Genomic DNA, 15,015 nt, shown 5'->3' with positions numbered 1-15,015 from the left:
TCGAACACTGGCACGAATCCAGGAAATATACTACTGGCCTCATCTTAAAGCGGATATTTCACGCAATGTCAAAATGTGTCGCGGCTGCGAGCATCGCAAGGTGCCACCGACAAAACCCACTGCTTTCTTGAAGACAATCCACCTGTCATATAGCCCTTTCAGCAGATTGGCTGGTGCCATTCCCACATTCGCACACTGGTAACAGGTCGTTAACGTGCTACGGATTACCTTACATTATACGCAAGAACCTCCTATCTACCTGCCGGTACAGCCCCAGAGGCTGCAAACTTTTTCCATACATTAAATTTTTTTCCTTTATCGCGCACCGAAAATTCTTATCACCGACAGGGGCACCGAACTCACAGCACAGTTTGCTTTACACTCATACTGAACACAATAAGACGACACTATACCATCCTCAAACTATTTGCTTGGCCGAACGGCTGAACAAAACAATCGCTTACATGCTCTCAATGTACCTCTACGTGGACCACAACAGATGGGATAATGTGCTACCGGGCGCCACCTTCACATACAATACGGCGGTACAGAAAACAGCGAACATGTCATCTTTTCGTCTAGTGGACGACCGCAAGTTGAAGACGCTGCTTAATACCAAGTTGCCACGTCTGGAAGGCGAATACCAACATGCTGATATTAGCACCTTTATGCCCCTTGCCAAAAGGCCCCTCAGCTGGCCCAAGTGCGGATCCAAGCACTAAGGCCGAAATGCCCAACGGTACCACCTACGACGCTGTGATGCTTGGTACACAACTGGGGCCGTGTGTGGCCGTAGTTCCCTATAAGCCATCGAGGCCTCCACTAGAAACTCCTGGGCCATACTTTGGGCCATGTAGAGGGCTAATATAAGTTGGGAACCTAACCTACGGGGCATATGGGTTTCAAAAATCTCGATGCTCCGCTCTTCCTGAGGTGGTCCACATAGTCCGCTTCAAGCCATATTGCGACAGAAAGTGTTGATTGACCCTTTATGTGCGCCGAGCGACTGACCTTAGTGCCCTCATCTACACTCAAGCATACTATTTGAGCATGGTATCCAGCATCAGAGCGACGCTTTTACTACTCGGGGGCCAGTGACACCGTGCTATCCTTGTCTTCGCTCTGCGCTGATCTCAAGCGCGGGACAAAATGAGAAAGGAGGATACTGAATATCTAACGTTGAGGCGCTGCGCCTGCCTAGTCCGCTGCCGCTCTGTGTTCTTCCCTGTGGCCGTGTGGATCAATGCGGTGATCGGTAATTTTTGCTGAGGCTTCTTTTTATATAATATCTCCAGTTTCTCATCGCACTCACCATGTTGCTTTATCGTCTTTGACGAGGCATATCTGGCGCAAGCAACTTCCGCGGCACGTTCACCGTCTCTGACGCCACACCCCAGGTGCAAATGCATCAAGAACCGAGTCACAACGTGCGGTCCATCCCTGGCGCAGTCTGACAGGATGTCTCTACAGGCCACGTAGTAAACAAGGAAAGCAACAGAAGTATAAACGCAAGATTATATGCAGCAGCCAAACCATCGACTACCGAGAAGGACGAGGTGCAGGCCGCGAGAAGCAGCAGCAAAGACCAGGACAGTGGTAACAGAACGGATGACAGATGCGGGACTCCAGCCGTTTAGGAAAAGTACTGAGTCTAGGAAGAGACGTCTTTCAGTCAGCGGCGGGTCTACGTAAGCAGGCAGCAATATATCCAGGGCCCGAGATTAGCGGTAGCGGTTCGCAGGCTGCATTGAAGGTGGCGGCGGACATCGACACTAGAGAGTGTTCCACGGGAATCAGCACATCGAAACTTTGCATTTCCTGAGTCCAATTGCTCGTTTCCCTGTGTTCGAGCCGGCAGGGCTGTTTTCAGGTAGCGTGGGTTCGCAAGGATAAATTTGGAGTTCAAAACTAGGTGGAGCACAGGAACCTGGAATCGATAGAAGATTAACTTTGAAAGCAGCACAGGCACGTTTAAGGGCGCTACAAGAAGAATTGCAAAAGCTAAATAGCGGGAACGCGGCAGTTATCGGCAGCAGCATGCTCAATTTGGACCGCTCCATTTAAAATACCACAGTGGAGCGCAAGGAACTCGATCGGAGGTTTGCTACATGAAGGCGACGGATGAGCGCAGTGGGGAAGAAACGTCCACTGTTCGAGATCAGTGATTTCTTCATTCATCACGTTATGTAAGGGCCTCCTTTTCTCCCAAGTAAATTCCGTCTACTGCTCTTCAGAGCGATGTATACCGCAAAATAGATAAAGGTTGGTTACATAATTTTAATCAATTAGAGAAAATGTGCCGTTTCTAAACTTTCTCATGTTAGTACATCCTTTTTGAACATCAGAGCATTTTCCAAATTCTACTTGCTGTCGCAGCATTGCATGCGTGAAAAATAGCCACGAAATATTTTTGTACTACTTTTCTCTTAACGTAGCTTGCATTTCTATATGGGCCGCCCTCCCCTAAGTATGAAGGCGAAAGCCTTATAGGCGCATTACGGGAAAATCCGCTTGGCCTTTTTGTCAACACTCGATGATTAGCGCTGCATGAAGCTTCGATTGGTACGAAGGCTTGCACGGTAGATTTTCCAGTGGCAGCAACCTTCCCAATCGCCTATGGTGCACCATTATCTTGTGCAGCATCTATAATTGAACGGCATGTCACACAAAGTTTTTATATGCGCTCCAAAATCGAGCGGCAAATCATTCTTCATTCAGCCTACTCAGTGGTGTCATCATATCGCTTTCCATTTAGTACACATCTGCTAGTCACGAACGAGCCCAGTTTACGATAATGTTTGAAAACGAGAACATATCCACGGACGCCTTAGTCATCTTATGCCTTAATTATCTCACCTTACTGTGTGTCCTTAGCATAGCGGACATTTCAATGGATGAGGAAAGAACATTGTGCTGACAAAGTATGAGACTGCTCGAATAGGGAGCCGTCAGTGAAGGTGAGAGGCTACAAAGGGTCCCCGTGCTGGCGGTAACTTTGTGCTGTGCTCATTAAGAAGAGTGGGAAGCGAGTTTTTGGCATTGCATAGCACGAGCGAGCTATTTCATTTATGCATGTAGATTGCACTAAGTGTATCTGCTGATGCTTTGTTTCGACTAGAAGAATCTCCGTAAAAGAGGTTGTACATTACAAACGAAAACCAAAGACTTGAGTGAGCCGGCAATAACCATAGTTTACTACGGGGAAGTATAAAACAATTTCTCACTTGCAAATCTTGTGCATGTCTTCAGGCCCAGGGCTACGTCGGAAGTAATGTTTAAAAGTTAATACTTCCACGCGACGCTGAAGAGGCGACAAAGTAGGAAACATAAAAAAGAAGCTTTCTTTTTTTTTTCAAAATTACGTATTACAGCTGTCATTTTGTCACAATCGCCGGTAGAATTTGCAATGTATATGCCGCTACACCTTGGCTAATCTGCCATGTGGGTGTATGCTATGTTTCAAAAGGTCATGAAGAAAAAGAAGGCGCTCACATACCTCGCTCTAAGGCACTAACCTCAGGTTAATTCAAGACTATAAATAAACCTCTAACAGTCAAGCGGAAACTGCCCGGTAGATAACCACGGAACGTTCTAGACCTCGCTGGAGCCAAAGTCTGTTGCACTCCCACCTTTTCCCGTCACAGTGATCCACGAAGACGACGCCCGGCAGCCAGAGCCAGCGGCTGGCGCTTGGTAGCCCTACGGCGAAGAGAGGCCCATTTCTTCTGGGAAGGCTGGGGAAGACCTTGATTAGTGGCCATCGGTTGAGCAGGTACATTCGTTGGAAGTAATATTGTGTTTGATTGGCAACGCGCGAGATAGTTTGAGAAATATAAAGCGTCGTTCACGAGCTGGGATCGCTTCGAGGAAGATATTTCAAACATTCTCCACAGCAAAGCAAAAATGCCTACCTTCCAGCGAGCTCGAGTGCGCAATTTATCAGGTCGAAGTGCACTGAGAAGGTGCTGAAGCACTGCAAAGCTGTAAATCATCCCATGTCCGAAGAAGACGGATTCGGATATTTCATGAATGGCATCGCGAATGGCGTATATACTTTTCTGATTGCCGAAGAAAAATTAGACTCCAATGTTAACATTCAGGCTACATTGGATTTTGATGTGCCTAGAAATATTCTCTACATGAATAGACTAATCGTCTTCTATGTACCCTCCAGCATCAAGATGTGGACCGCAGTGAAGTTCCGTAGGAACGCTATTCACCGAAGCTCTCCTCTCGTTGAGTTCTGCTGTTCACACTACTCAATGTGTATGCCGGAACCTCTGCTACGACAGTTGTCTACTTATCAGTTCCGATTAGAACGTCTCATGCCTTCCGCAACTACACTAGTATCTAGAGAGAGCGAGAGAAGTTTAACTGCGAAAACTCGTCAGACAGTTCTTATGGTTGGGTCCTCCTTCGAAAATTCCCACGGCGTTTGCTGCCCGAAAGGCGCATTCAACACGCCAACACTGGCCTTCCTAAATTCCAGCTGGGCAGCGCAGCCTCCTACTGCTGCGGCGTGGCGTTGTGGATTATGGTGATGGTCGCTGTACACTCTCTTCGAGGATTATTGTCTTGAGCGCACTCAACATTTTCCAGCCCGTACCAGCTGGAATATGCTTGGAAAACCCTTCAAGGTTCTGCCGCCGTCGGAGCTATATTCCATGCTACAAGCCCCAATAGGCCAAATCTCGGCCTTGCGTTAGTGCGGAAGTCCATGACAGAATTGTTTCATGTCTTTCATGAGCCTACCGCAGCTCCGAATGGAATTTTCAGCTTCTGACCAGCACCTGACACCCTCTGCGGGCTCACTAGCTCCCGACGTGCGCCATCTCCACGTCATCCTACCTCGCCACTAGGAAACTAAAGGGCGCGGAGGAGGGATGTTCGGTCGCGACTCCATCGAGGTTGCCAATTCATCTACCGGTCGTTGTCTTAACGAATCACCTGGCAGGGTTATTGACAGCAGTTGCATTATGTCCTTAGTGGACACTGGTGCTACATTGTCCATAGTGGGTAGATGTTAAGGCCTACCTCGCTCATAAAGCTGTTCAATTCGGACAGTGATGTCTTAATTCATGAAATTGGGGAGAAGCACATGATTCACTTCGCATTTGTTCTTCAAATGTGCCGAACGCTGACAGCGTGTCCTGAATTGAAGTGATGAAGTTCGCTCACTTTGAGTACGTACATTATCCGGCGTGTTGAACATTTGCAACAGCACGCTGCTACTCTCGACTTCGGCCGTGTTGGGATAATATCATTGAATCGCTATTAGTCTTTGGCCATCCCTCAATCAAAAGTGATCGCGAGGTCCTTGAACTTCCAGCGATATCTGCCTTCTTGGTCCCAGCTGAGCCCTCGGGAGCAGAAGGCCAATCCTTGCGACGCTGTGGTGGAACCCGCATCTTATTTTCGGTGCAGTGAAAAGTGCTCTGGCTCACTGCAGCGCGGTTAGAATGAACGATGACCATGCCAAGCTTTATACTGCTAAACGTTCCAGCAAACCTTCCGTATTGACACACAATTTGAAACTCGACAGCTTTGAAGAATGCCTTTCTGGGCCAGCCGCCGCATTGAGTTAGCATTACGCGTCCAACTACACAACATGATTCACCGAGTCCCAATTCACGACTATAATAACGAAATCCCCGTCTAGGCTGCGATCGACAGCCGAGTATTAATGGATGATTTTTGAAGCATGTGGAGATGTTAGACATCGCTCGAGATCTACAGTAAACGTCAGGTTCTTCTTGTCTTTTTCTTCAAATCTTCCGCACCTCTCCAAGGTGCTCCTCGATTCGGCAGGCGACGTGCAGTTCGCACACAATGAGACGTAGGACGACGAACTTGCAGTAACGAAACGAAAGTTAACTTTATATAAGAAGAACACGAAGCACGGGGTACAGAAAACTTATTCACACGAGGCAGTGAGACATCACACTTTACAAACGAGACTGCGCGAGAGACTAGCTGCAAACTGAGCGCATCGCTCGTTTTACGACTTCTCAGTAGGGGCCTGCCTGCTATGCTGTCTTCGTCGTTGACTAGACTCAGCTCAAGAACCAGAACCGTCGATGGTCGCGGCGCGCTCTTAAATAGCCAGCACAGAAGCTTCTAGGCGCGGAGGAGGAACGGAAAACAGCTTAGCGCTGCCAAAGCTATGCCTCCCCCCCTTGGCCCTCTGGAGAGGTCTCGAATTTACTCGAACATAGCACGCGCGGCCCTCCCGCGCGAAGCGAGGAGGGGGGCCGGGACCGTGCGGGGGAATGCAGGTGTGACTCCGCCCATGACGACGAGGGCAAGGAGGCGCAGCGCGGTGGCCGAGATTGCGTAATCGGTCGCGTCGCGTTCTCGAAGCTTGTAGAACATTCCATCGCCATTTTCTGCGGCGCGCGCGCCGAAGCATTGAAGAAAGGGCCACCGCGGCCTTACATCAACTGCTACCAATTCGGCCTTCTCGGGTCTCGGGTACCGGGTCTTCACACACGAACAGACAGATGGCATGCCCTGTATCTCCCTCCGACGTAGGATAATTCCTGAACAGGTTCTTCACATGCTGCAACAAGGAAATATTCAGCAATTATCGAACCTCTGTGTCCCTTTGCTATCCCCCAGTTTTCTGGCTCCGCCTACCAACTCATACCTCCTAGAAAAAGATATGCTTTAAAAATACACTCCTCAATGGGATTGAGTGCATCGACAGATAAGGTTTATCAATCAATCAATCAATCATTTTTATTTCAATAAATATAGAAATTGCAAAAAAATGTTAGGCCAATAGCCGAAGCTAGTTTAGGCCCGTACATACATACATACATACATACATACATACATACATACATACATACATACATACATACATACATACATACATACATACATATACACAGCAGTGGAGACACGCTAAAGGACATTTAACAAATGTTTTCAGGCTTATACACAAGCAAACGTAACAATCAATGAGCACATAACAGCAAAGAAATGAAAAGCAGGCATGCAAATACACAAATTTATTTTAGGCGACTTGCATAATTGAGAGATCTCAGAATGCAGTTCCCCATGTGAAGAAAATGAATGCAACCAAGACATACACATTTGGTAGCGCCAGAAATGTAAGCATTTCTTATCTCTTTTATGTAGTGTTATAATAATATAATTCTGTCAAAATAAAATCTTTTGATGGAAAATAAAAAGATATTTGCCATTTTAATTTCAAGTGGAATATTGTTCCATATTTTTACACCGACATATTGTATTATGCGCTGGCCGTAAAAGTTTTTTTGTGATAGGAAGGTTAAAGTTTATATTGCTTGCATTTCTGGTGTTCCTGTTGGGTGTAACAAATATTGTAATTGGTAAAGGGTGAGTATTCAGGAGAATGGCATTTACTACACAGCAAACTTTCATTTCCGACGCAAGAGTAAAAGGGAGTATATGTAGCTCTGAGAACAATAAAGGTGTAGATGAATGCCAGTGCGAGAAGGTCATTATGCGTATGGCTCTTTTTTGAAGACGAATGATGGGATCTAAGTATGTCTTAAATGTGAATGCCCAAGACTCGCTGCAATAGATAAGGTGAGAATGAAATATGGCAAAGTAAACCATTTTTAATATACGGGTACAGAAATATAATCGTGTTCGAAAAAGAATATAACAAGCTGAAGCAAGTTTCGAGCGCAGATTTGTAATGTGTTCTTTAAAGTTCAACTGGTTGTCAATTGTAATACCTAAATATTTTATTGATTCTGTCTCGGCCAAGGCTGCTCCATCAATTAAAATATTGACGCTAGAAGAATTAAAGAACTTATTTCTGGGACGAAATATAACAAATTTTGTTTTTGATTTATTTAGCGTGAGTTTATTGCAGTTAAACCATTCGTTTATTCGACATGCTTCAGAATTAATTACTGCTTCCAATTCTAAAAGTAACTTGCCTGAAAATATTACTGCTGTGTCATCAGCGTATATAACAGCCTTAGATGAAGATAAAATCTGAGGGAAATCAATAATATATAGAGAGAACAAAATAGGGCCTAGTACAGAACCCTGGGGAACGCCTGTTTCAACTGTTTGAAGGGGGGAGGAAAAACCATCAAGATAAACGTATTGCTTCCTGTTTGAGAGATAACTAGCAAAAAAGTCAAGTGTAGACCCGAGGAATCCGTAGTGTTCAAGCTTTTTCAACAGAATAGAGTAACTAACAGTATCGAAAGCTTTTTTTAAATCAAGAAACAATACAACCGGAATTTCATTATTGTGTAAAGATGTATATATAGACTGTGTAAGTTCGAGAACCGCTGTGGATGTAGATCTATTAGATCGGAAGCCATGCTGACATAGAGAAACAATATTATTTTCTTTCAAATAATGGCGTACTTGTAATGCTATAGCTTTTTCAAATATAGTATTTATTACACTAAGCACCGATATTGGACGATAGCTGCTTGGATCATTGTTATCATCGTTTTTATATACAGGGATGACTTTTGCTATTTTCAGTATGTCGGGATAAATACTTTTCTCTATTCAGTGATTGAATATATGGAGCAAAAGGGGTGCAACAATCTCAACATTATCTTTCACAACTTTCACTGGTATCCCGTGTGGCCCTGTAGCTTTGGCGCTACTCAAGCTTCCAATTATTTCAGTAATTGTATCAAGTGTTAGTGCAGTTAATGTAAAGGTACTATTGGCAGGTCCCGAATGCAACATCCATGGAGCAAGTGGTATATGTGGTGCCAGCTGTGGGCCTATGCTGGTAAATTATGCATTAAATCTCAATGCTGTGTCGTTATTCACTACATCGGGATAAACGTACTTTGTAGGAGGCTTGCCAATTACATCATTTAGAACATTCCATATTCGTTTAGTGTTCCCATTAGCTCGTTCAATAAGCGACGTGTTATATTCTTTTTTCCTCCTTCTTATCATGGACAGCACTGAGTTTCGAGCAATGCGAAATTGCTGCAAATAATACACATTCTCTTTCTGCTTCTTCCACTTACTGTACCAAGTATCCTTTTCTTTTATTGCTTTCAGTATCGTCTCGGTCATCCAAGGATTAAGAGGCCTGTCGTATTTTCTTTGATAAGAAATTGTGCATTCAGATATTGTAGTATTCAATACATTTACAAAATTTGCACACTCTGAGTGCACATCAGCATCAAATATACTCTCTGGATTCAGTAGCTGCAGTTTTCTTTTTAGCAAAACGTTATTAAGTCGGGTGGTCTTGGAACGCAAGTGATTAGTACGTTGTTGTACCCTATGATAAAGTGCAAATACTGGAGAATGGTCAGTAATCATTGTATCATATACACCTGATGTAATATTTTCGATATAGCATAAAATATGATCTAATATTGTAGCAGTTGTAGATGTTATCCTGGTGGGTTCCAGTATTGTGTTTTTGAAGTTAAAGGAGTCTAGTAAGTGCAAATAAATTTATTATGTGCTTCATTATTAACATTAATATTAAAGTCACCTGTTATTATCACCGGACAATTGTTACTATTACCTAAGGACGTAAACACGCTTTCCATTTCGTCGAAAAATATCGGCAAACTATAACTTGGTGGTCTATAGACCACTCCAATTGTTACATTTGAATGTAATTTAATGAAAAGATACTCAATAGTAGAATTATTACCAACTAATTCTGTAATGATTTTAAATTCAAGGTCAGATTTTATCAGCAGTGCAACACCCCCTCCTCGAGAAGAGGGTGTCCCTAGAGCTAGTAATGAAGTTATATCCTGGGACAGAAAAATGTTCGTTTTTACGTAACCATGTTTCCGAGAGGGCAATGAATTCGAACTTAAAACTGTGTCGAGATAAAAATACTGAAAACAGATCCCAGTTTTTGTGGACGCTGCGGATGTTGCAGTGAACAAGAGAAAGACATGGTCTCATGTTAAATTCGTCATTTACTTGACTTATCGAAAAGCTCATTACGGTAGAGAACGGTACCGAACATTAAATATTCACTTAGTTAACCTTAGTCAGGTCTTCCTCGCATGTTACGTGGAGCACCTTAGACTTCTCAGCCTTCCTCATCAATATCTTGCCCTGCGACACCCAGGCGAATTGCCAGTTCTTCTCACGTTTTGTCTTGATTGCTTTGCCGAGCAAGAGTTTATATTCGGGGCACAGATGCTCATTTATATAAACTGGATCATCCGTCTCGAATCCCAAGATAGCAGTTGTCAGCCTCTGTTTCTTAGCTTTGAGAATAATGCGATCACGAACTTCCCTTGACATGAATCGCACGATTATGTTTGCCTGGTTTGTCTGTTTAGTCGGCACTCGGTGTATGATATCAATGTCTTCAGTTTGAAGTTTTTCCTCAAGGGTTTCGGCTCTCTTTAGCATCATAGTGCGCAGCGATTCATTTGGCACTGGTGGAACGCCTTTTATCTCAAGATTGTTCCTTCGGCTGTACTGCTTCAAATCTATTAGCTCTTTCCTCACTTCTTTTAGTTCTTTGCGCAGCTCTTGGGCCTCCTCTTTGCATTCCGCCTGCTCTTTCTTGATTGTATTTATTTCCTGACAGACACTCTGTACATCGTCTTTAAAATTTCGAAAGCTGCATTCATGAAATCCATGGATTGTTTCACTTCTTGTATGTCAGAAAGCGAAGTTTTATGATCTAGTGCAACAGCTTTGATATCAGCTCTAATACAAGTCGTTACTGTTTCTAGTCGCGTAGTCATTTCGACTAAAGTTTTGGCAAGTTCTTTTATCGTTGTCGGCGGTTTTTCGGCCAATGCATCACCAAGGGCAGATAACAGATTCGTTCCCTCATCCATTTTACAGAGACAGATGCAGGGTAATCCAGGAGCTGTATATCAAAAATACATGAAGCAGCTAAACGCTGCACGTACCTGCGAAACCGTAGTAAAAGTTTTTAGGTCCTGTGCGCTGTGCCCAGCTGCCTGGATCACCCTGAACTGTGGCGCGGGGATGGTCGCGTCGCTCTTTTATTCTCTCGTTGAGTGCGCAGAATTCTGTCGTCCAGGGAAAATCTGCGCAGCACACGTGTTGAAGAAGTAGTCCTGCTCCGTCGCTTAGGTATCGTCTTCGATGTGCAGATATATCCTCAGACGAAAAGATTGGCCAGGTATCTGCGAAACCGTAGTAAAAGTTTTTAGGTCCTGTGCGCTGTGCCCAGCTGCCTGGATCACCCTGAACTGTGGCGCGGGGATGGTCGCGTCGCTCTTTTATCCTCTCGTTGACTGCGCAGAATTCTGTCGTCCAGGGAAAATCTGCGCAGCACACGTGTTGAAGAAGTGGTCCTGCTCCGTCGCTCAAGTATCGTCTTCGATGTGCAGATATATCCTCAGACGAAAAGATTGGTCAGGTATCTGCGAAACCGTAGTAAAAGTTTTTAGGTCCTGTGCGCTGTGCCCAGCTGCCTGGATCACCCTGAACTGGGTGATCCAGGCAGCTGGGCTTCTTTCACCTCAAGGCTCATACTGCGTCATTTCTCGATTTCTGCCCAACAGCCTGTATAAACTCGATACTGATGTCAGAAGCATTGATGTGGCGGCCGTAGTCATAAATGCCACGAAGGAAATCAACATTTTCTCGAATACGGAAGCCTACCGTCAACAAATCGGAACGCAAATACACCATTACAGCGCAATAGTCTCGACGATGCTTTCGGGACTGAACGGTTTCGTTCGTACCTTTACCTACATAATTAGCAGTTATCTCCGTCCGACTTTGGAAACGGCGCGATCTCTGGGAAGGGTTGGCCCGTTCGTCATTACGCCTTGTCTCAAAAAATTGATTGCCAAAACATGGAAGCCGAATCATCGTGGTCGCCCCTCAAAAATACTCGTGATGAAGACTACCTTGAGAGCTATCTTGCCGCCATTTGTTGTTTCCGGACCTTGCAACGTTTCGGACAGAACAACGCAGTCATCAGATCAATGTACCGCTTTCGGTAGAAGCTCGTGATTAGACCTTTGCGAAACGTTTCTGCATTTGCGACCGTTTGCTTTGCCGAACGAATTACTCGTCTAGCCCTCCGCACTTCCGCATTGTCGTTAGGGCTAAGCTTTTATTGATCTATTCCACAAGGAATGCATGATGACCTCCTGGCTGGGCACTTGCGGTTTACCAGATACCTTACCCACATTAGGGAACCTCTTTACTTGCCAAATATATGTCGCAGTAGTCAGCGTTACGTGACCTCCTGTGTGCAGTGATTGCAGTTCAAGTTTACAACAACGGCTAGCGGGCCGCTTGTGTCCGGTGACAACAATGAGCTCCCGTTTTCAGCAAGCTACTGCTGATCCCTTAGAACTGTTTCTCCTCTCACCCAAAGAAAATAGCTACGTTGTGATGTGGGTTAACCCCCCAAATGACAATAAATCTTCCACCATTCCTTCCCCCAACAAAGCTGAGATCCCTTTCTTCATAATGCTGTCATCTTCGTCATGACCTTCATGGGTCCTCGTTAGTTATTGTGGCTGCCAGTTTCCGGCAGATGTGGTGGACCTGCTCCTGCGCATTTATTCTTGCATTTACGTTAGTTAGCACAGCACCACCGCCAGGCTGATGGCGTCGTTGAACAATACCAACCGGACACAGACAACATTGCTTGCTGTATTCGACTCGTCATCAGAACTGGGACGACGTGTTTCTTTTCATTGTATATGTCTTTCACAGCTTGAGGCATGAAACAGCACCTTATAGCTCATTTTTCCTCCTGTATGCTTGTGCGCGTCATAGTTATCTAAAAACTAACTTGCTGTTCTCTACTGACACGAGCCTTGTTTCCAGCACCCTTTCGCCAACGCCCTCTGGCCTCGCAGGATAGCTCAAGAAGCACTACAACCACGGGCAGCAGGATGCCTGCTATCTACCCGATGACTTATTATGGCTGTAGACGATCCCCCGCAAGATCGGTTTGTCGCATAAGCTATTGCCGCACTACAGAGGTCGTTATTGTGCTTGATCAGGTCAACTACCTCAAGTTACGTGATATCTCGGTAATATTCACATGTATCCCTCCCTAAAACATTGCGCGGGTTCAACGCTGCTAAACCGAGTGTGGAGCAAACGCTTTGGCTGCGGGCGACCGAGCATTGCATCAAACGCAACCAGCGTTCAGTTGAGCGCATCAATTTTCACCGGCGTTTTAGGTGGTGGCGGTAAAAGCGTTTATTGCATCTAAATATGAGAAACACTTAAGCTACGGCTTTAAGGTTATGACGCGATAGCGTTGGCTACCAGCCCACATATAAAGCACCGCTTTAACCAAGACGTATGAACATGCATTAGTGGCCTGTAAGGGTGACGTGAATACCATGGTCCTGACAGGCTGATTCTGACATAGCCATCCCAAGTGAAACCTGAGACCCAAGTTGGCAGCTCCTGGCACGGTGCAACGCCGACGGCTTGAACACCTACAGTAATGTAGCTTTCGCTACAAAATACAAGTCATGCGTGTCACACGGGTAACAGTTTGCCACTGACATGCCCCGCCCAGGGGCATTCGTATTCGTGAGCGTCATTGAAGAGAGATTAATGAAATGGCGACAATACTGCGCGTTGTACAACCATCGGCGCGCAGTAGAACGTCTCTTCCAGTTAAACAGTGGAATCATCGGCGCTCACATTTCTCGCAGAAATGTCTCATTTTGCCGTTAGTATTTTTAATATCATTTTTTTGGGGTTACTTGATTCATTCGTTCAGAAGTTAGGTGTTCTCATCATATGCGGCGGCGGCGATGCAAAAGTGCAGCTGTTCCAGCGCTACCACCACAGGCGCCATCTTGTGCTATTTCCAGCAACTCTGGTACAGAACAACGATAGACGACTGAAGGTTGTTGCACGAGGTGGGGCCACCGATGTTAGCTTGGGATAGTAGTTTCTTCGGCTTCGCCGCCACCGCATACCTTAACAACATTTGGCCTTTTTAAAACTGAATCAAGCAAGTGCCCCAAACAAATTTAGTGTTAAAAATGCTTCGACAACATTCCGTTTGCGCGCGAAATTTCAGCTCCGAGGATATCGTGGTTTCGCTGGAAAAAGCGCATTCTACAACGTGCCTGTGCAACGCGCTGTAAAAGAAGAACGTTGTCATCTTCGCTTAACGCATCTGACACTGGTTCATTCAACTAGCACAAATAAACACTTACACATAATATCTTTTTGTGGTCGCTTAGTGAGAGCTCATGCGCCAATAAATATTGCTTCTTCATATTTGGTGAAGAAGGCCCTTTTAAACACAATTTCGGAGCGAAATGGTCTTCTCTCGTCTTCATTAAACCAGCAAAGGAGCCAGTTTTGAAGCGGTCATTAATTGGAGTTACTGTTTTTTTTTTGTTTGAATGTTACTGTACTGCACATTTTGCTGACCTCTGTGTTCGTAATTGTTGTCGAAAACGTGACGGCTGTACCTAAATGCCGCTTGCTGCTCTACCAAGGCTGCGAAACCATCTAGTATGATTACTCAATCAGGTGTCGAGCCTAAAGAAGTGCCTGATAACATTTTCTGTGAGGCTTTAGATGTCGTGCTAACAATATATGTAGCCAGACTGTGTCACCTATTTTCAACCCTCCTTTGTCAGGTAATGTCTGAGATTTCACCGGTCGTGCGTCATATTTCCTAAGACATGCGTTGCTGGAAACTAGATTCTCACCTTATTTATGCCAATTTGGTAGGTTCTCCGGACTTTTGACTTGATTGCCGGCAACAGTCACCGCATGACTATAGCCTACTGCCCGACCATTTAGCCGCGCTCAATGGTAAACGTTTTCGTGGAGGCGATGGACGTTTTATTTACGCGAAAAAATAAACATACACGTAAAGATACTCTTACTGATTTGCTGCCGCACTGAGACGCTCTAATCATAGGAACCATGCTTTTTATACGTTTACACTGAAAAATGCCAAAAAGGACGTGAACTTGAGGTACTTATGGTCTCCACCACTGAAGCTAAAATATTATCGATTTTCTAGAGTTTAAGACGTGGTGTTATTACAAATCTTTTCTTACT

The 15,015-nt window shown here is 44.9% G+C and overlaps 2 protein-coding genes across 3 annotated transcripts in view; one reads left to right on the top strand and one right to left on the bottom strand.

Annotated features, from left to right (window-relative positions):
* Positions 1 to 15,015, top strand: part of LOC146177782 (thiopurine S-methyltransferase-like) — a 172,494-nt gene that overhangs the window by 67,369 nt on the left and 90,110 nt on the right. The gene's annotated exons all lie outside the window — the stretch shown is intronic.
* LOC146177784 (uncharacterized) lies at positions 9,934 to 11,476 on the bottom strand. Its single transcript, XM_084580767.1, has 2 exons — positions 11,427 to 11,476; positions 9,934 to 10,588 (listed from the first exon to the last, which is right to left on the bottom strand). Exons 1-2 carry the CDS (start codon positions 11,474 to 11,476, stop codon positions 9,991 to 9,993), a joined length of 648 nt encoding a protein of 215 aa, XP_084436893.1. The 3' UTR covers positions 9,934 to 9,990.

The sequence above is a fragment of the Amblyomma maculatum genome, chromosome 10, assembly GCF_055883805.1.
Source record: "Amblyomma maculatum isolate TAMU_Amacu chromosome 10, ASM5588380v1, whole genome shotgun sequence".
Lineage (NCBI taxonomy): Eukaryota > Metazoa > Arthropoda > Arachnida > Ixodida > Ixodidae > Amblyomma > Amblyomma maculatum.
This window is presented reverse-complemented; position numbering and strand designations above follow the sequence as displayed.